This window comes from Balaenoptera musculus, chromosome 8 (assembly GCF_009873245.2).
Source record: "Balaenoptera musculus isolate JJ_BM4_2016_0621 chromosome 8, mBalMus1.pri.v3, whole genome shotgun sequence".
Lineage (NCBI taxonomy): Eukaryota > Metazoa > Chordata > Mammalia > Artiodactyla > Balaenopteridae > Balaenoptera > Balaenoptera musculus.
The window spans coordinates 67,955,408-67,976,819 of record NC_045792.1 but is presented as its reverse complement, the minus strand read 5'-3'; the positions used below and the strand labels follow the sequence as shown (position 1 = coordinate 67,976,819).

The following is a 21,412-nucleotide window of genomic DNA, read 5'->3' as shown; positions in this document are numbered from 1 at the left end:
TGCTATGCGGCTGCTTCCCACTAGCTAGCTATTTTACATTTGGTAGTGTATATATGTCAGTGCCACTCTCTCACTTTGTCTCAGCTTCCCCTTCCCCTTCCCCATGTCCTCAAGTCCATTCTCTACTCTGCGTCTTTATTCCTGTCCTGCCCCTAGGTTCTTCAGAACCATTTCTTTTTTTTTTTTTTAGATTCCATATATATGTGTTAGCATATGGTATTTGTTTTTCTCTTTCTGACTTACTTCACTCTGTATGACAGACTCTAGTTCCATCCATCTCACTACAAATAACTCAATTTCATTTCTTTTTATGGCTGAGTAATATTCCATTGTATATATGTGCCACATATTGTTTATCCATTCATCTGTCAGTGGACACTTAAGTTGCTTCCATGTCCTGGCTATTGTAAAAAACTTCAAAAAGAGTCATGCCCCTTCTCTTATTCTTGATCTTAGGGGGAAAGCATCAGTCCTCCTCCAGTAAGGATGATGTTAGCTCTGTGTTTGTTTCAAAGATGCCCTTTATCAGATTGAAGGACTTCTCTGATATTACTGGTTTGAGTGTTTTCATCATGAAAGAGTGTTGGATTTTGTCGAATGCTTTTTCTGCATCTAGATAGATTATCGTGATTTTTCCCCCTCTTTAATGGGGTGTATTACATTGATTAATTTTCAAATGCTAAACCACCCCTGCATCCTGGCATAAATACCAATCAGTCATGGTATGACATCTTATCTGTTGCTAGATTCGGTGTGCTAGTATTTTGTTAAGGATATTGGAAATGTTGGTCTACAGTTTTATTTTCTTGTGATGCCTTTGTCTGCTTATGGTATCACAGTAATACTGGTCTCATGTATAGAATGAGTTGGGAAGTTTGCCCTCCTATTTTTTGGAAGTTTGTGAAGGATTGGTCTTTTTTCTTGTTGTTTTTTAGTCCTTTAAAATGTAAAACCCCAAAACTATTAAATTGTACACTATAAAAGGGTGAATTCTAAAGTATGTGAAGGGATTGATATGCACCTTAACCCCTGAAAGGGCCTATTTCTGGTTTACCTTTATTCTTAGGATGCAGTACTGCTGAGTTTACCAAGTTATTCCTACCACGGCAACCCTTCAATTCCAATCTTTGTCTCCCTAGTCCTATGAAGCTACCAAAAGGGACTGCTCATTCTATCAGTTACTGGCCTCTCTGGAAGCAGCAAACACCCTTTTGGTAGCCCCAAACTTGAGACTCACTTTCTTGGATTTCTGTCCTCCTCCAGGTCTTATACTGGAAATTCTGAGGAGCTTGTTAGTTCTTCAATGGCTTCAAGCAGATTTTTTTGTTGTTGTTAATAACTTGTAACTTTTCTAGCTACCTTCAGGGGATATGATGGTCTGAGTTACCTAGTTAACTATTAGTGGACACTTGAGTCATCAATGTTTTAAAGTTATAAAACAACTATAACTTTATCACTAACAATATTTCTTGTTTGAGGGTATGTTTCAGAATAACATAATTAACTAAATTTTAAAACAACTCCTTTGTGTAATTATTTAAAAATGTATGCAAACCCTTTTGAGCTAAGATTATGCAATTTAAATTTCGAGGTTAATATAGTTAATTTCACTATTTATGAACCCTAGCCATAATGTAAGACTATATTCATTTGTACAGCACATTTTTACTCTTCAAAATACTTTCACCATCTATTATTTATAATTTGCTAATAACTCCTCTGTGAAGTAAAAAAGATTATAATCTTCATTTTAAAGATGGATAAACTAAAAAACTCATTCATTTATTCATTTTAAAAAACAATGTAAGAAATTGTTCTAAAATTTAAACACACATGACTTTTGCAGTCTCACCTGACTTTTCCCTGTGGCAGTCTGTACCAGACTCTGGTTCAGATGCTGAAGCATATTTCAATATTTGATGTCCACAGCTTATAAAATAAAACAGATAAATATGTGTATATGATAAGTGAGGCAAAATTTTTTTACCTAAATACAATCAGAAAATCTGGTTATTTTTTAACTGCAAGATCCCAACTGCAAAATATCCTAATATTCCAATCTCTCTATAAACTTAACAGGCTTTATCCTAGAAAGCACCTGTGTCCCTATGAAGGAAATAACATATTTTGGAAGTAACACTGAGACCTGAGGTAAACACTTATTACCATCAAAGCAGAAATGAGAACAGACACCATATGAACTGGGTACTGTAAATAGGTACTAAATTAGTACATACTAAAATAATTCTCATACATTTACTGATATCTTATGATGGATAAAATACCACTATATTTCACTTCAGATGGAGATCATTTAGCTGGGAAATGAATAATGGCACTGAAATGAAAAAAAATTGTTTAGAATAAAAACTACTAGATGAAGAAGAGGATATAGTATTCATTAATCATCTAGTTATAATACAGAACGAGAAAACTGGTAATACTTTATTAAAATAACCTATATTTTGAAACAAATAGTAAACACTTGGGAAACTTACCTGTTACATAAATTGCTATCAGAATTTCTAAGTTGCTGATAAAAATCTGGTGAATTGGGTGCATTGCTCAGAGATCTGTGTAAAATAACACTTGGCTTAGTAAGAAAATCAGCAGTGTCAGGAAATTCTATAGGCGATCGGTTAGTTGGAGAGCCAGCAGACATTGGTCCATGATTGGGAGAATTCAGGCTGGGTAAAGCACCTACAAAATTGAAAGAGAAGAAAGAGATATGTATGTATGTATGTACTGATATGTACGTGTTTATTGTCTGTGTTTGGGTGTTTATAAAGAGCGTTTTCCTTCTTTAAAGAAAGCAAAGTATTTACAGTTAAATGACAAACTAGATTTCTACATGGAGCTATCTTCAAGACCTTCTACGAATTCAGGCAGAATATAGACCATATTTGCCATCATCGATGACTGTGGAATAAACACCCTGTGGCAGGATGGCACATAGTAGGTAAATACTAAAAGTATAACTAAAAATGTACATAATGTGTGGCACAAATTTTCCTAATTCATATTGGTCTTTAACATTTTGTGTCCCTACCAGCTTGATTATCCACATGAACAAAAGCATCTTTACCAAATTTTATTGAATATTTTTCAATACAATAAAATTCATTTTTATCAAAGAACCAAAGTTCTTGATAGCATTAAGCAAATTAAGCATATGATAAAATTATATTAACACAACAGCAGATCCCTTAAAAAAAATCCACATCTTTCCAGCTCATTCATTCATTCATTCATTCAACAAGTATTTGAGAGCCTATTATATGCTGGAAAATGTGCAGTGTTTCACAATGGAGAAGAAGATGCCATCCCTACAACTCAATGAACCTAAAGTCTAGTGGAAAATACAAACAAGTGCTAAGTGCTAAAATAAGGGAAAAAAAAGAGTGCTTCAGAAATACATCCCTAATCCTATTGATTTACTCAAGAGCCTTTGCTGGGTGCCTTGAACTAAGGGTATATCTGGAGAGGTGTAGGTGGATTTAAAACTTTATTTTGAAATAAAGATCCAAGTAAAGTGTGAATCAGAGAGGAAAGCAAATAACAGTTGTTAAGGTATTATGGTATTTTCAGACATAGTTACAGATGTGTGTGATGGTTAATTTTATGTGTCAACTTGGCCTGGCTATCATGCCCAGTTGTTTGGTCAAATGCCAGTCTAGATGTTGCTGTGAAGTTATTTTTCAGATGTGATTAACATTGAAATCTGTAGACTGAATAAAGCATATTGCCCTTTATAATGTGGACTGGCCTCATCCAATTTGTTGAAGGCCTTAAGAGAAAAGACTGAAGTCCTCCAAAGAGGAAGGAATTTTCCCTCCAGACTGCCTTAAGAGTCAAAACTGCAACATCAACTCCTGCTAGAATTTCCAGCCTGGCAGCCTGCCCTAAAAATTCTGGACCTGACAGCCCTCTCAATCTGGCGAGCCAATCCCTATCAGTCAATCAATCAATCAATCACTCCCCACCCCATGTATATGTATGTAAGTATATACATATGTATGTAGGTATATACACATGCACAAACATCCTATTAGTTCTATTTGTCTGGAAAACCCCGACGAATACAATGTGTTATTTTATTTAATCTTCATAATAGCCCTGTGAGTTAAGTAGCATTTTCATTTTACATGTGCAGGGCTGCCAACTGCTGTTCTATCAAACTGATTTGTTTAGAGGCTCCTATAATTTCATATAATGTTGGGGCTGAAAAAGATTTTATAAATAATCGGTCAAACACTTTAATGTTTCAGAAGAGGAAACCGAGGACTAGAAAGCGGAAGTATCTTTCTTGTCAAAATAATAACAGTTAGTTACTAACTGGAGACTAAAGTCCCAATTTTCAGCATTCTTTTTTCTATTATAATACTGAGTATCCAAAACCCTGACAAACAGGCTGAGAAGAATAAAGGATAGCCTAATTTTAGGGTAGGAATTTCATATAACATAGAAAAGCTTCGAGGAGAAGACAAAATGGTAAAGAAAAACCCAGCAACCCTTACAAAATACTTTCTACAATACAGATTCATTGTTTTTATTATAAACCTTTTAAATTGTGAAATATAATAACACTCATACAGAAAAGTTATAACAGGAATGCTCACCACTCAAGCTAAAACATAAAACATGGCCAGAGATCAGAAACCCATGTCCAATATCTAATTCCCCTCCCTCTCGTTAAAGGAAAGCATTACTTTGACTTTTATGGTAGTGTTTTTCTTGCCTCTCCTTATATTTATACCACATATGTATCTCTTTACAGATTAGTTTTGCCCTTTCTTTGAACTTTGTAAATTGAATCAGATAGTATAAATGCTTTTATGCCTTGCTTACTTTACTCAACATTTTAAAAAGCTGTTTCACATGTTCATTCATTTTGAATGACATATAAAATTGTATGTATGAATATAGCACAATTTTATTTCTCTGTTCAAGTACTGAACTGCCAAATTGTTTTCCAAAGTAGCTGTAGCATTTTACTTTCCAATCAGTGATGTATGAGTGTTCCTACCTCTGAACATTTTTCCAACACTTGTTATACCGTCTTTAGAATTATAGACATCTTAGTGGGTGTGAAGTCATGATTCCTCGTGGTTTTGATTTGCATTTCCCTAATGACTAATGATGCTGAGTATCTTTTCACGTGGTTAGGGCCATTTGTATACCTTCTTTGGAGAAACATCTATTCAAATCTTTTGCCAATTTTTTAGTGAGGTCATTTGTGTGTTTATCATTGAGTTTAAAGACATCTTTGTCGGGCTTCCCTGGTGGCGCAGTGGTTGAGAATCTGCCTGCTAATGCAGGGGACACGGGTTCGAGCCCTGGTCTGGGAAGATCCCACATGCCACGGAGCGGCTGGGCCCGTGAGCCACAACTACTGAGCATGCGCATCTGGAGCCTGTGCCCCGCAACGGGAGGGGCCGCGATAGTGAAAGGCCCGCGCACCGCGATGAAGAGCGGTCCCCGCACCGCGATGAACAGTGGTCCCCACTTGCCGCAACTAGAGAAAGCCCTCGCACGAACCGAAGACCCAACACAGCCAAAAATAAATAAATAAAGTAGCTATAAAATAAAAAAAAAAAAGACATCTTTGTCTATTCTGAATACAAGTCCACTGTTAAATCGTAATTTGCAAATATTTTCTCCCATCCTGTGGACTGTCTTTTCACTTTCTTTAGGTGTCTGTTGAAGTAAATACAAATGATTTAATTTTAATGAATTCCTATTATCAATTTTTTAAAAATATTGATTTATTTGGTTGCACTGGGTCTTAGTTGCGGCAGGCGAGCTCCTTAGTTGCGGCTCACAGGCACCTTAGTTGCAGCATGTGAACTCTTAGTTGCAGCTTGCATGTGGGATTTAGTTCCCTGACCAGGGATCGAACCCGGGTCCCCTGCATTGGGAGCACATAGTCTTATCCACTGCGCCACCAGGGAAGTCCCCCTCTATTATCAATTTATTTCATTTATGGACTGTACTTTTGGTGTCTAAGAATATCCAAAATCAGAGAGATTTTCTCCTGTTTTCTTCTACAAGTTTTATGGTTTCACTCTTATATTTGAGTGTATGAGCATTTAGAGTTAATTTTTGAGTATGATGACAGATATGGTTCCAAATTCATTCTTTTTCATTTGTATATCTATCCAGTTGTCCCAACATCATTTGTTAAAAACACTATTCCTTCCCCATTGAATTACCTTGGCACACTGGCTGAAAATCAATTGACCATGTAAGGGTTTATTTCTGGACTCTCAATTTTATACCACTGAGTTGGAATATCCTTATGCCAGTGTCACTGTCTTGATTACCATAGCTTGGTAGTAAGTTTTAAAATTTAGAAGTGTGAGTCCCCCAGTTTTTTTCTTCTTTTTTTTATTAAAGATTATTTTAGCTACTCTGGGTCCCTTGAATTTCTATATGAATTTTCAGATCAGCTTCTCAAATTTCTGCAAAGAAGCCAGCTCAGATTTTGATAAGGATTTGTACTAAATTTAGAACAATTTAAGGAGTATTGCCATCTTAACAATATTAAGTCTTCTGGTCCATGAACATGGGATATTTTCCATATGGGTCTTCCTGCAACTTCCCTGGTTGGTCCAGTGGTTAAGACTCTGCGTGCCAATGCAGGGGGCATGGGTTTGATCCCTGGTCGGGGAACTAAGATCTCACATGCCATGCAGCATAGTCAAAAATTTAAAAAAAAAAACATATCTGGGTCTTCTTTAATTTCAACGTTTTATAGTTTTCAGTGTACAAGTCTTGCACTATTTTGCTAAATTTATTCCAAAGTATTTTTTTTCTTTTTTTTAAAAATAAATTTATTTATTTATTTTCTTTTTGGCTGCGTTGGGTCTTCGTTGCTGTGTGCGGGTTTTCCCTAGCTGCGGCGAGCAGGGCTACTCTTTGTGGGGTGTGCGGCCTTCTCACTGCTGTTGGCTTCTCTTTGTTGCAGAGCAAGCTGCTCTAGGCTTGCGGGCTTTCACGTAGTTGCAGGCACGCATGCTCAGTAGTTGTGGGCTCACAGGATCTAGAGCACAGGCTCAGTAGTTGTGGCCACACGGGCTCAGTTGCCTTCTGCGGACATGATGGGATCTTCCCGGACCAGGGATTGAACCTGTGTCCCCTGCAATGGCAGGCAGATTCTTAACCACTGCACCACCAGGGAAGTCCTGAAATTATTTTCTTAATTTCAGTTTTGCATTGTTCATTGCTAGTATATAGAAATACAATTGATTATTGCATATAGATCTTGTATTCTGCCACACTGATGAACTTGTTTATTGGTTGTAATAGGTTTAATGAATTTCTTAGGATTTATAAATATATGATTATGTTGTCTGCAAATAGCTTTACATCTTCCTTTTATTCATTTTTACCTAAACTTCCCTGGATAGAACCTCCAACCCAATATTGAGTAGAGGTGGTAATTATTTTAAATTATTTAAATTATTTTATAATTTTATTTTATAATTTCTAATTCTTTATATTCTTTCTGTGGTGAGACATTGTTGTCATACTGTCTTTACTTTAGATATGGTTTCCTCAAGTTCTTTAAACATATTTATGGCAGCAGATTTAAAGTCATTACTAAATCCCAAATCCAAGCCTCCTCAGGGAAATTTTGTTGGCTGTTTTTCATTGTCTACATGGCGAAAATTTTATTGTTTCTTTGCATGCTTCATGTTTTTTTTGTTGAAAACTGGACATTTTAGATAATATATTGTAACAGTTCTAATATCAGATCTCTCCCACCCTCAAGGTTTATGTTGCTGGTTTTTTGTTTGTTCGTTTTTGTTTCGATTATTCATGAGTGATTTCCTGGACTCATTACGTAGATTTTGTTTTCTCTGAGGTGTGTAGCCACTGAGTTCTCTGCTGTCTTTTTTTCCCTTTTCTCCTTGATTTATTGCTTGACTTTTTAGAAGCCATTCTTGGGTCGTGTAATTTAGATGAGACAGAAGATTTCTTTAAAGTCTTGCTCTATGTCATCTGTAGATTGAGAATCTGTTTGAAAAGAACTTCAAACTCCAGGCCGTTTACAAGGCAGCCGTAGCTTTTACTTCCTGCTTGTGCAGGACCTCAAGGTCAGCTACAGATGGAGTGGCCAGGGCCTTCGCCTTTCCCAGATCTTTCCTGGGCACGTGCACAGCCCTAAACATGTGCTCAGCCTAGTATATGTGGTGGGATAAGTGTCCAAATTCTTTTCTTGGATATCCAGTTGTTCTGGCCCCTTTTGTTAAAAAAAAAACAAAAACAAACTATCCTCTTCTGTTGCCAGAGCTTTCCACTTCCCCAGGGTCATCTAGTGTCCAGGATTTCCTTTTAAATTCCCAATCAGCTCTGTTTGCCCCCAGTTGAAAATCACAGCCTTACGCACTCACAATGTGCCTGGCATAGGGTATAGGGGTTTTTTGTTTGTGTTTTGGAGAGCTGAGCTCTGAGTCAAATGAAATATCCACAGCACCCTGGGAATAGAAGGGTTTTCCAGGGAGCTTGAACAAAACGGTTACTGTACTATCAGGTTGTTGCTTTTTAATGCAGTTTCTAAGAGGTCAGACTCTAATGGCTGCAAAGCTAGTGGCTTTAGCTGTAGTATGACTGAGCTGGGCAGAGAGAGGGTTTGGGAAGTGCCCCCAATTAAACTGTCACAGAACCCCACTGTCTCACCAAGGTTCGGTAGTTAGTTTCTCTTGTATAGATGACTTCTAGTTTGTTCTCTGGCTTTTGTCAACTTCCAGAATTCTGAAATGATTGAGTTAGTTTTTTTCCCCTATTTTGTTGTTTTAGCAGAAGAACAAGTTTACTGAGATCCTCTCTCTGCCATTCCGGAAGCTGATCGCTATATATGATTTTAATCCTTTGAAACTTGTTGAGATTTGTTTTATAGCTCAGCAAATGGTCTATTTTGATCAATCTTGTGTGTGTCCTTGGAAAAAATATGTATCTTGTAATGTCTGAGTGTGGTGTTTTATAGTCGATTAGGTCAAGTCAGTTAAATCATGTTGTCCTAATCTTCCATTTATCTATTACTAATATTTTGGTTTGCTTATTCTACTAGATAATGAGAGTGGTGAGTTAAAATCTCCAAAATGAATACAGATTTGTCTTTCTCTTCCTTTAGTTCTGTCAATTTTTGGTTTGTGTATTTTATTTTAATTAATTAATTTTTGGTTTGTGTGTTTTATACCCATGAGATCAGACCTGTGTCCTTATATTTAGTGTGCCTTTTGTAAAGAGCATGTACTTGAGTCTTGTGCTGTTAATTGTCTGACAGTCTGTATCTATTAACTGGAGTGTATTTTCAACTTTTTTGTGGAAAACTGCACATTTTAGATAATATACTCTAACAACTCTGGTCAGATCCCTGGCACCCCCAGCTCCCCTACCAGCCACCCACGCAAGGTGTATATTTAATATAGTTTGCTTAATCCTCCATCTTGCTATTTCTTTTTTAGTTATTCTTTATGTTTTTGTTTCTTATTTTCTCTTTTCTTATATTATTTTAGATTATTCAAGGTTTGTTGTTTTTTTTTTAATCATGCCATTTTACCTCCTATATTAGCTTCTTACTTATACTTTTTCTTTTATTCTTTTAATTATCACCCTGGATATTACAATGTGCATCTTTGAAGTGTTAGTTTCTTTTAAATTAGAACGTTTTAGTACTTTTCAATCATTGCCAGTACACTGTAAGTTTAAGTCCAATTTACCCCTTTCCCACCCTTTGTGCCACTGTTACCATATACTTGACTTCTTTATACACTATGCAAGCCACAAGGGAGGCATTGTTTTTAATGATCAGTATTCTCTTATGTACCCATATATTTAGGCTTACCAGTGCTTTTCATTCATTCCTGCAGATCCATGCTTCAATCTGGATCATTTTCCTCCTACCTAAGGAACTTCCTTTGCTGAATCTTAGTAGTGCAAGTCTACTAGCAATAAATTCTACCAGCTTTTGTTTGTATGAAAAAAATGTTATTTCACCTTAATTTTTAAAGGATATTTTCACTGGATAAAGAATTCCAGGTTGGCAAGTTTTGTTTTGCAATACTTTAAATATGCCATTCTATTGTCTTTGGTGACTGCAGTTAATAATACTGTATTGCATAATAATACTGTATTTCATATTTGAAAGTTGCTAAGAGAATAGATCTTAAAAGTTCTCATCACAAGAAAAAAAAATTTGTAACTATGTGTGGTGACAGATGTTGACTTATGGTGATCATTTCACAATATATACAAATATCAAATCATTTTGCTGTATACCTAAAACTAATATAATGTTATGTCAATTCACCCCCCCATAGATAGATAATTGGATAAAAATTCTATTAGAATGACTTATTGTAGGATATAGGATATAGTCAGGGTTTTTTCTACTCTCATATTAAGATTTTTTTTTTTCTCCCTCCACAATTACCATGCTACAAAAGAATGCTCTTTCCGGGGTTTTCCGTTGTTCTCTGTCTACAACTATTCAGGTTAAATAGTTCTATATTTTATCCCTGAATTGCTAGTGCCTAACGGAGTGCCTGATACATAGTACTTGTTTAAAAATTAACAAATGAATGAGCAAACTGTTAACTAATAGCCAAACCAAACTGCTTAGTTATGTTAACTTATAACACATGAAATGGTATTCGAAATTAGCTATAAATAGGTAATGACAAGGTTTGCACTACCATATACTTTGAGGCCTCCCATATTTAAGTCACAAAAATGATTTCTTACCAGCTCTTCTTAGACCTATATGGTGAGTTAACGATACAGAAGATGACCTTTGCTTCGGGATTGTCAGTAGATTTGAACTAAAAGGTCCATTTAGATAGCATCCTTGACTAAAAGGGAAAGATAATAGGTTAAGATTTTTAAAAACATGAGAAATTCCTTTTTTCCTTATGGTCTTCAATTCAATTAGCAAATATCTGCTTATACATTTAGTTTAGACATCTATCTAGTGCCTAAGGAGTAAAGCAGGAGCCAGCAAACTTTTACTGTAAAGAACCAAGTAGTAAATACTTTGAGCTTTGAAGGCCATAAGGTCTCTGCAATTACTCAACTCTGCCACTGCAGTATAAAAACAGCCATAAACAATAATAAACAAATGAGTATGACTGCGTTTCAATATAATTTTATTGACAAAAACAGGTATGGGCCACACTGGGTCCACAGGCTGTAATTTGCTGAACCCTGGCTTCAAGCAGGTTATGAATATCACCTGGAGGGCTTCTTACTACACAGATTTCTAGTCCCACCCCCAAGATTTCTGATTCTAAAGGTCTGGGGTAGGGTCAGAAGATTGGCATTTCTAACAAGTACTTAGGTGGTCCAGGGACCTCACCGAGAATCACTGGCCTAAAACATACAGTTTTTCACTATCTTCCGCTCCCCTTCTTCACAGATATTGATTACCCACTGACGCAATCATATCCTGTAACTGAAATGTTTATTACAGGTTTTAGGGTTCTTATGAAGAAATTACATATAGGTGAGCAATCACAGTATACCAACGGATACATAAAATGCATTTTAAGATTATATATTTTAAAGCTTCTGGCCCAGTGCCATACATATAGCACTTCCTTTCTTAGATAGTCACTAGCCTGTTTTCTTCTGTTAGTCAATTCCTGATGTGGGCACTTTGCTACAGGATCAAGAACAAATCTAGATTCTCTATTTTCCACTCGATATTTTGTTAGTATAGGCTGAGTTCTCAAGATTTTCCCTAACTCCTTCATCTTTTTTGTACTTCCACACCGCCTTACTCAAGGAAAATCTATTTTTCAGCATCAGATATTTCTGATGCTATCTTTGTGTGTGTTTTTCCATCTGTAAAATTAGAGATTTAGAATAAAGGACTTCTAAAATAACATCTAGCCTTTAGATTCTATAACATTTTTTGCTCAAGCTAATAGTAATAATAATTTGTTGGCAATGTTACAAAAAGAGGCAATATGTAAATAATACCACTCAATAAACTCATCTCCCTACCAATGCTTAATCATTCTTTGTATTTGAATATTCATTGCCTACATATAGAGTGGGAGAGATGGGGAAAGAAGAGTGACAATACCACCCAGGGCAATATTCAAATAGAACAATCTGTGTACTCCACCAACATCTACTTCCTGATTAATATTCAAAACAAAGGCAGGGTTTTCTCCTTCAGAGAAGAGACCCGAAGCACTGCTCCATAGTCTTCTACCTTAATCCAGGGGGCCTAATAATTGAAACAGTTAGCTGTTTAGAATTGAGAGGTCAAATTACAGGTTTTCAGCTCAGTTCCAGCATCACCTCATTAATTCCCTGCCTATAACCAGATAAATATATACCACAATGAGATTACATAAAAAATACTGAAGAGTGTATATGTATAACTGATTCACTTTGTTATAAAGCAGAAACACACCATTGTAAAGCAATTATACTCCAATAAAGATGTTAAAAAAAAAAATACTGAAGAAAGCAGAGGGCAAGATAAGCTAGGAGTCCCAGTGATTATTAATAGTTGGTAGGAAGGTGATTAAAGTCAGACTTGGGAATCGGTCTTCAAATCCAAATGCACAAGCATTACATGAGATGCCAAATGTTATGGTCACAGAGTTAAGTCATATGTTAAGAGTTGATTCCTAAGACAATCAATGCAAATTATCTTGACAAGTTTTATATCACCTCATTTATTATTTTTTTAGGTAGCTGTAAAACTTGTTGGCTGTCCAACATCCAGATTTGCAGAGCCATTATCTTAAAAACTGAGTGGGATGACACCATTAGCCCTCTTGAATCTCTGCAGTTCAAATAGGTTCCAGGCATTGGTATAAATCTCTAATAAATTATCAGACACATAATTGAGAAGCTGGTTCCCAAGTACATTATTTAGAGGACATACTATTGCCAGGCAACGAGTTATTAGATTTAATTCAGAGCACTTACAGCGATGAACGATGAATCAGAATAGGTTAAAGGCAAGCCTCTTTAGTGTAGGAGTACCTATAGTTGATGGCCTCAGAGTTTTGGTATGCAATTTGCCTACATTTCCCCAGGGAAAGTCTGTTCAAAGGAAATGAGCTGTGAGCTCTGAATACGTTGTTTGTCCACAGGGAGGGTCTGGGTCCCAGCAGTCATTCCATGGATAGCAGTTTAGCCATTCTTTTAACCCTAGGTACTAACACTGTACTTGGGTAATTCAATTGTCAGCTAACCCAGAAAAGCATTCTTCAACCCCTCCTGGAATTTCCTGACCAGTAAAACTTCATCCTAGGTCTGAAACTTAAGCAGAAGGCAGTATCAACTGTCATATGGACACCATACCCCTGCAGGATACTTGTTAAGCAGCTGTTTATCTTCAAAGACCCATTTTAATGTAATCCCAAACTCTTTACAGTAGTCAAGCAGGTCTCAGAAGGGTTGTAATGACTAACGCAAGGTAGAAAATGAAAATTGCCATAAAAGAGCAAAGAAAAAGTGTTAAGGAGATTCAGAGGCGAAACAGATTACTTTTCCTTGGAGAACAAGGGGAGGAGGATGTCAGCGTGTTATTCTTAGGCTGTGACATCTGAGCTCAATCTTTAAAGACATACAGAAATAGGGGTGAGAGGGTCTCTTCTAGGTAGAGGGAATAACTAAAAAGGGGCACAGATGTGCACAAACAGAGGGAATATCAAACAGTTAAGTTTGACTGGATTTTCAGATAAATAAAGGTGATACCGGAGAGGTATTTTGGAGTTATAAAGTAATGGCCTTCTTAACTAATTAAAATCTCAAGTCCTCTAAGAGATGAACAGTGGTAAACTCTTTTTTTTAAAAATTTATTTATTTATTTATGGCTGCGTTGGGTCTTCGTTGCTGCACGCGGGCTCTCTCTAGGGGCCACTCTTCATTGCGGTGCACGGGCTTCTCACTGCGGTGGCTTCTCTTGTTGCAAAGCACGGGCTCTAGGCGCGTGGGCTTCAGTAGTTGTGGCTCACAGGCCCTAGAGTGCAGGCTCAGTAGCTGTGGTGCATGGGCTTAGTTGCTCCGCGGCATGTGGGATGTTCCCGGACCAGGGCTCAAACCCGTGTCCCCTGCATCGGCAGGCGGATTCTCAACCACTGCACCACCAGGGAAGCCCCAGCAGTGGTAAACTCTTAAGAGTAGGTAATACAGTGGCTGTTCAAGTAGGACTAACTCTTCTTCCTTGTGGTTTTCCTCCTTTGGAGTCCTCTTATCATACCTAACATAAGGTTTATAATACTTTTTTCTCCAGGCAAAGCATAAAGGAAACCAAACTTAAGTCCTATATTACACTTTACACAAACGAGGCAGCTGAAAAATATAATTCAGCTTAATTTTCAAAGGGACTGAAACTAAAAACAAAATTATGAGAAAACTTCAAGGAAGAGTCTAACACAAGTTATATGCCTTTTACTTTCACGTAGAGAGCTTTCCAAATCATTTTTCTACTCTTATTCTTTGCAAGACTTCTCATCTCTGTTTGCTTAATTTTTCCAAGTAAGGGTGCAACTTTGTCATGAGGGAGTAACAGAATTTTGAATCTCAGGCTAGGAATTTGGGCTGTATTCTATGGGTGTTGATAAATGTCCAAAAACTTACTGATTAGAAAAAACCGTATAATCAAAGTTTTGTTTACGGAAGATTTCTGGTGGAAGGGTAGAAGATGGATTGGGTAGTGAAGGATATTAGAAATGGAAGGATAATTCAATAGCCCACATAAGGAATAACGAAAGCATGAAACAGTGTAGGCAAAGTGATAAAGGAAAAAAAGGAATAGAGAGGAAAAGAGGTTTAGAGATAGACTCGACAACTGTTATCTATAGAGTAAGGTAACAGGATGTATAGATAACACCAAGGTTTCTAGGTAAATCAATTTTGTAAGCAACCACAAAACTAGAGGATTGCAGCACTGTGCCACGAAATGAGGACAGAATAATAGTAACAGAGGGAAAAGCAGCTGGAGGGATGAGAAATTTGGTTTCAGACATATGCTGAAATCATAGGGTGATTTAAAATCATAGTTAGAGAAGCTATGATCAGAATCCAGAGCTGCATTCGTATCAAAACTAGGAAATGTGATCTCCATTCTGGAGTACTCTAATAAATTCAAAATGAATGCCTCATGATTCCAGAGTTACAAGCCTATTTGTTTTGTGCTACTAAAGCTTAAATGTTCCCAAACAAAATGTCACCATACATTAATGATCTATAGCTATGATGTCTAACATGCCTGCCATTTATGTCTGTCTATATGATCGTTGCATATGGCTCTTTGTATTTTAATTAATTAAAATCAAATCAAATTTAAATTAAGTTCCTTAGTCATACTAGACACATTTCAAGCTCTCAATAGTCACACGTAGCTAGGGACTACCAAATTGCATGTACAGCTATAAAAAATTCCAGTCATCACAGAAATTTCTATTGGACGGCACTGATCTAGAGACTTGAATTTCAAAAGGAAGAGTGGTTGTAAATGCTTCATATATTCCCCTTTACCCTATGTTCAAAGTACACTTAGAAATTTATTACTGAGAAGCTCCAGCTTCTGCACACTAGAAAGATTGCTTCCAGCCTCACCTCTTTAAAGTAGATGTTTCCTAATATGGCCAATTACTGTATTCTTCAAAGTTCTAAATCTTTTATGAGGCATATGATTTTGTTTTAATGAGTGTTAAGTAAATATATTGAATCTGCCTATACTTACCTTTAACTCTGAGATATGTTTGTATAAAGATTAGTTTTCCTTGGACCATATTTCTATTTTATTATCAATCGTGTGAGGCAGGAGTATAAAAATAACCTTAACTCAGTGTATCAAACGTTTCTTTTATCTTAAATGCATTGCTGTTACATCAATGTGATGGAAATATGAAAAAATAGAATCATTTTCATCATTCTTTCTTAAACTCAAAAGTATTCTCAAGATGTTTCCCAGGGTTAAGAAATACCTGTCGTATTTTCAGTTCCTAACGTCATTTACTTCGTCATATCCTGCTTCCGTTAACAAAACAACAACAACGACAGCAACAAAAACCATTATCATGTTTAGGCTCTGGGCAAGCTTTGGACCAAAGCTCATTTTCCTGTAATGTTCTCTTCATACTTGAATCCATTCCTATTTTATAAATCATTTCACTCAATTTTTCTTTTATAAAGATGGAGTTCATCTACTTGAATGTACTGTAGAAGATTCAAATTAATAAATCACACAAGAATCTGGAAAATTACAATGATCTGATCATATTTCGTATATAAAATGTTACTATAAAGTTTAACAGATAAATAGCTCTGATCCAACACTGCCACCTACTGTTTCAAATGTGTAACTACACAGGTCAAGTTAAAGTATCAATACAACACATGCTCAGTCCTAACAAAGTGGTTTAACAGGAAATTTACACTGGTTCCAATTTTATTAACATGGTTAGATAATTGACTAAATAGAAGCTTATAACTCACACAAGAGATCAATATCTTTCCTGGCCCTTAAAAGGCAAAGTATTGAATCCTTTGTTATCAGAGTAAGTGGATATATATACATTCAAAAGATCTCAGCTCCTGCAATCTCCCAGCCTCACTTGGTTGCAGTTACTGACACCTCTCCTTTGTAGGATTAGCACTGTTTAGTTCCAAGTAAATCCTCAACAGAATATACAATATATTAGTAGTTTTAGTTCCCCAGGAACAGGGCTTAAAAGTGTCCTGTTACCTTACATCTCACGTCTGAGGTAACATCTGGGGTGAACCTTGGGGATGCTCCTCCTTTCACAAGTCAGAAACTGTTGACCAACCTCTGAATACTACGCAGTGGACTGGTGACTGTCCCTAATATGGCCACCTCTACCGTGGCTTTCCCAGTACTGCATCCTAAATTGATCCTTGTTTCCTTAAACTGCCTACCTGATTCATGTTCTTAAGGCTCCAGCATGCTTTGTACCCAACTTACCTATTTTGGGGGAGAAGGCAGATTACCCTCTTTTTAAGAATCAGTTTCTCTATCAGGCCACGTTACAAACAAAGCCGTCCTATACTAAAGTACTTCCAGTGTTCCTTTATGCTTTTAGAACTATTTCAAACTTCATTCACAGAAAGAAAGTGGATGTATTAGATTCAGGTTTCTTGAAAAGGCTCTGGGGATTTTACCTTAAAATGCCAAACTCTTGGTGAGGCCTTTTGCCATTATTGCGTTCCCACCTTGGAGAAGTCTGGTCAATAGGTGGCAGACCTGAGGTTCCCGAGCTCCTCCTCAGCTGTGGGGTTGATAAACTATTCCTACTGTTTAGCCCCTGTTGAATAATTTAACAATGATTAAAATCGTTATCCTTCAATATGCCGTAAAAGATGGTCCATGGAAATATCAATACAAAGTACAGTTGACCCTTGAACAACTTGGGGGTTAGGGGCACTGATCCTCTGTGCAGTCGAATAATCTGGGTGTCATAAATAACATACAAGTGGGCCTTCCCTATGCGGGCTTCCTCCATATCCGGATTCCGCATCTGTGGATCCAGCCAACTGCAGATGGTGTAGAACTGTAGTATTTACTACTGAAAAAGGTACGGGTCTGAGTGGACCCGCACAGTTCAAACCCACGTCGTTTAAGGATCAACCGTACATTTTTAGCATGTATAGGAGAAACAAAATATTTTATTCTGAAAATCTGTCAATTTTACTCCAAACATAACATTCTATATTGTTCTTCTATTTATCTTCCTCCAACTAAAAAATGATTTCTGAACTCCCTACAGTTTAACCAAATTTTTTTCTTTTGTACATTTTATTCCTAGTTTTATGAGAAATATGCAACTGATAATTTTAAAAGTAGACATGAAAGATTTACCCTGAAAAAAGCCTTCAGAGGGCAAGCTTAGGATCAGGAGTGATCCCTCTTTCCTATTATATTTTCAGGACAATGCTAATGTACATAGATAGAGGTTAAACTGCAGAATTCTGAGCTACCTTTTGAATTAATGACTAAATTAAATTCAGAACACCTTTCACATTAAGAATATTTTACCCTAATTTTTGAAAATATTCTCGGTTAATCCAAATGTTAACCAGAATATTCCATTTTTGACCATTGTGAATAGTTGTTTTAGTGAAATCGACATTAAACAGTTTCTGCTTTTTATAAATTTCCCCTATCAGCAGACACGAAACCATCTCAAAGAGATAAATACCATTTATATTTAAGTTTTTCCAAGGATGTTGATTTTTTAAAGATTCAATGTTAGTTATATTTACATTGAAAAAGTTGTTTATGTAACGTCCTTTCTGACTATAATTTAGGTCCATACAATCTTTCTTAGTTCTTAATACACATATAAGACATTTACATTAAATTATCTGTTCTAACTCCCTTTTCCTTCCTAATTATTTTTTCATAAATGCTCTTGCTCTTTTCTGAAGTAACATCAGGCTTTTTATATTCTTTTCCAAAGCAGAGATAAATTAGATAAGAAATTCAAATAAGAAGTTTTAAAGAACACAAAAGAAATAAGGGTTACTTCCTTGTTCTTATATGACTTATTCCTATCAGTAAATTCTAGTACTCAAAATAAGCCTTATTACCTAGAATGTTCAGGAAATGAGGCAATTAGGCATCCTATTTAATTAATATTATTGTTAAATGTTTCTAAAATGTACAGTACACTTTTCTACATAGTAAACATAATAACAAACATAATACTGATATCAATGTGATTTTTTTTGGTTTTTTTTTGGCCTCGTCATGCGGCTTGTGGGATCTCAGTTCCCCGACCAGGGATTGAACCCAGGCCACAGCAGTAAAAGCCCGACATCCTAACCACAAGGCCACGAGGGAATTCCCTCAGTGTGATTTTTATTACTAAGATTTTTAAGAATTATTATTTTTTAAAATTACTATTCTAAACATCAGATGTCAATGGAAAATACAAAGGAAGAACAGCATATCAAATGAAAACTAACTCAAGAATATATTAGTTATTTTATTGATGAATTTATTGCTATCCCTTTTTGTTGCTTGTGATTAATCTTTCTCATAGGTAGAGTGCTAAAAAAAAAAAAATGCCATATAACTTAATTACCATTGGGTTTTGTGTAATGCAGGTGCTACTCGATACACTTTAAAAATAAAAGCATCACATAACTACCTATGATCCAGATTTGTGAACAATAATTATGAAAAATTTGCCCTAATCGGGCTTGCTTAATTTTTCAACACTTCTATACAATAATGCTGAGAATTAACAGAATTAACTGATGATCAAAGTCTCTCCAAAAACTATATTTAACTTTTTCTAAGCTCTAGATCACTATTACAATGAACAAAATTAACTGGTTTGAATTTCATCTTCTCTTAGTTTCTTTAGCCAGTAGAATAAAGTAGTTAAAATAATCTCTAAAATATTTCTAGTTTTAAACTTTTATTATCTTAGCTACTGGTAAAGGTATTGAGAGTCAAATAAAAGAATTAAAAGCAATCTGAACAGACATAATGTATACCTATTTAGAACAGTATTTATTATTTTCTAAAGGAAATCCTATTTTGAATCAGTGATATTTAAAGAAAAATTAATCCCATATCTACTGGTGGAAAAGTCAATGCTTATTGGGCTATAGTAATCTCCAGTGGGTAGGCGGGAGGTAGGGAGAGACAGTTCCAAAAAATGTGAAAATCAGTTTAAAATAATGCTGTGTAATTTCATAAAATGAATATTATAATGATCATTTTTTCTTGGTTCAAAAAGAACAATTTCTTGTTTCTAAAGAATAAAATAGAATAATGACACAATTTGAATACTAGTTTGCTGTACAGCCTGAAATTAAATTTGCCTGTTCTCTACTTCTTAAAAACAATAACAACAATAATAAAAAATAGTTGTTACCGATGAAGTTATAACTGCTAATTACAGCAATATTATTTAGAATAAAAACTGAATACTTGCTTAGAATTATTTGAGATTATGACTACCTCTGAAGTCCCAAGCAACTCAATGTACTGGAAAAGAAGCTGGCCCTTTAAAAAGAAACTCTATTTTATCCAAGATTTAAAGGAGCAATTTTAATTCAAAAACATTATTAAACGTGATAAATAGAGCTGGCTGATTACTGTATTTTGACCTTGTGAAGTTTTCTATCTCCTTTCTCAGCTGGGTCCTCTATTTCAGAGCAGGGATAAAATCCAGGAAATGGTGTGAGAGGATTAATCTTTGGCCTACAGGAGCCAGAGAAAGCACCCATCAAGCTACTGATACTCCGGAGGGAAGAAATGACTTGCGGGGGAAGGGTTGGGTCAACCAGAAGATCTGACACCATATTACGAGCCTCATTTAGCACCGAAAGATCAACTCCACTTCCACCTCCAGAACTCTAGAAAAGAAAAAAAAAAAAAACCCATAAAATTATATATGTGTTACACAGAAAATTTAACATTTAAGAAAAACTTAACTCTAACAATAACTAAGTACTTGAATCCTATTAAATATTAATTTTCATTTATTTGGACATGGCATAAATGATATAACAAGTGGTATGATTCTAACTTTAAAATTTTTGATGCTGATATAACAGATATTGTAAACTTTAATTTTTTTTCTACATTTTTGTTAGTGTATCTCATATTTAACGGTATTCATTAATGACTTACCTTATAACTAGTATGGAACCAAATTTGTGTTTCTTCAGAATCTATAGTTTGGGCATTTTATTAATTTATTAATGATTTTCTTTCCTCTATGTCAAAATTTCTTTCAAACATATACAGCATTTCTTTTATTTACTCCTCACTTAAGAGGCAGTCTAGCATAGTGACAAGGCTTTGTTTCAAAGACATCTGAGTTGGAAATCGACTTGGAGCAAGTTATTCAACATCCGAACTTTTCAGTTTCTTCACTGTAAAATGGGGATAACAACTACCTCATTAAGGGCTGATATGAGAATTAAATCTGATAATCTATGTAAAGCACATAAAGCAATGCATGGTACATATATTTAAAATGCAATAAATAAAACTATTATTATCCATATTATAGAAAATGATGAGATAAAAAGGAGAAAAAATGGTGTCAGAGTTCAAAGGAGATAGTGATAACACTGAACTGAATAGTTAATATGGAAGGAATAACAGGACACTGGGCCCTTAAAAATGGCTGGGAAATACATTTTTTTAATTTAAAATTAATATTTCACTGATGAATATATATGATATGATTTTTACTTTTTGAAAATACATATATATTATGTTCAACACAATTACCCACAGAAATAAGTCCACTGATAATCAGAACAGTGAATTAAATGTTACTTTTGTTTGTTTTATTGTGCCTTGAATTTACATTTGGGTGTGTTCGTAAGTATTCAAAGTATTTATTGAGTTCACTGTTTATTAATTATCCTCAACACATTTTGAAATTGA

The 21,412-nt window shown here is 35.5% G+C and overlaps 1 protein-coding gene across 1 annotated transcript in view; it reads right to left on the bottom strand.

Annotated features, from left to right (window-relative positions):
- PDE3B (phosphodiesterase 3B) overlaps positions 1-21,412 on the bottom strand; it is a 172,429-nt gene that overhangs the window by 37,992 nt on the left and 113,025 nt on the right. Inside the window, exons 3-7 of the mRNA XM_036859888.1 lie at positions 20,119-20,367; positions 17,158-17,300; positions 10,750-10,856; positions 2,499-2,700; positions 1,853-1,929 (exon numbers count right to left, since the gene is read on the bottom strand). Of these exons, the coding sequence (XP_036715783.1) occupies positions 1,853-1,929; positions 2,499-2,700; positions 10,750-10,856; positions 17,158-17,300; positions 20,119-20,367 (778 nt within the window). The remainder of the gene's footprint in view (positions 1-1,852; positions 1,930-2,498; positions 2,701-10,749; positions 10,857-17,157; positions 17,301-20,118; positions 20,368-21,412) is intronic.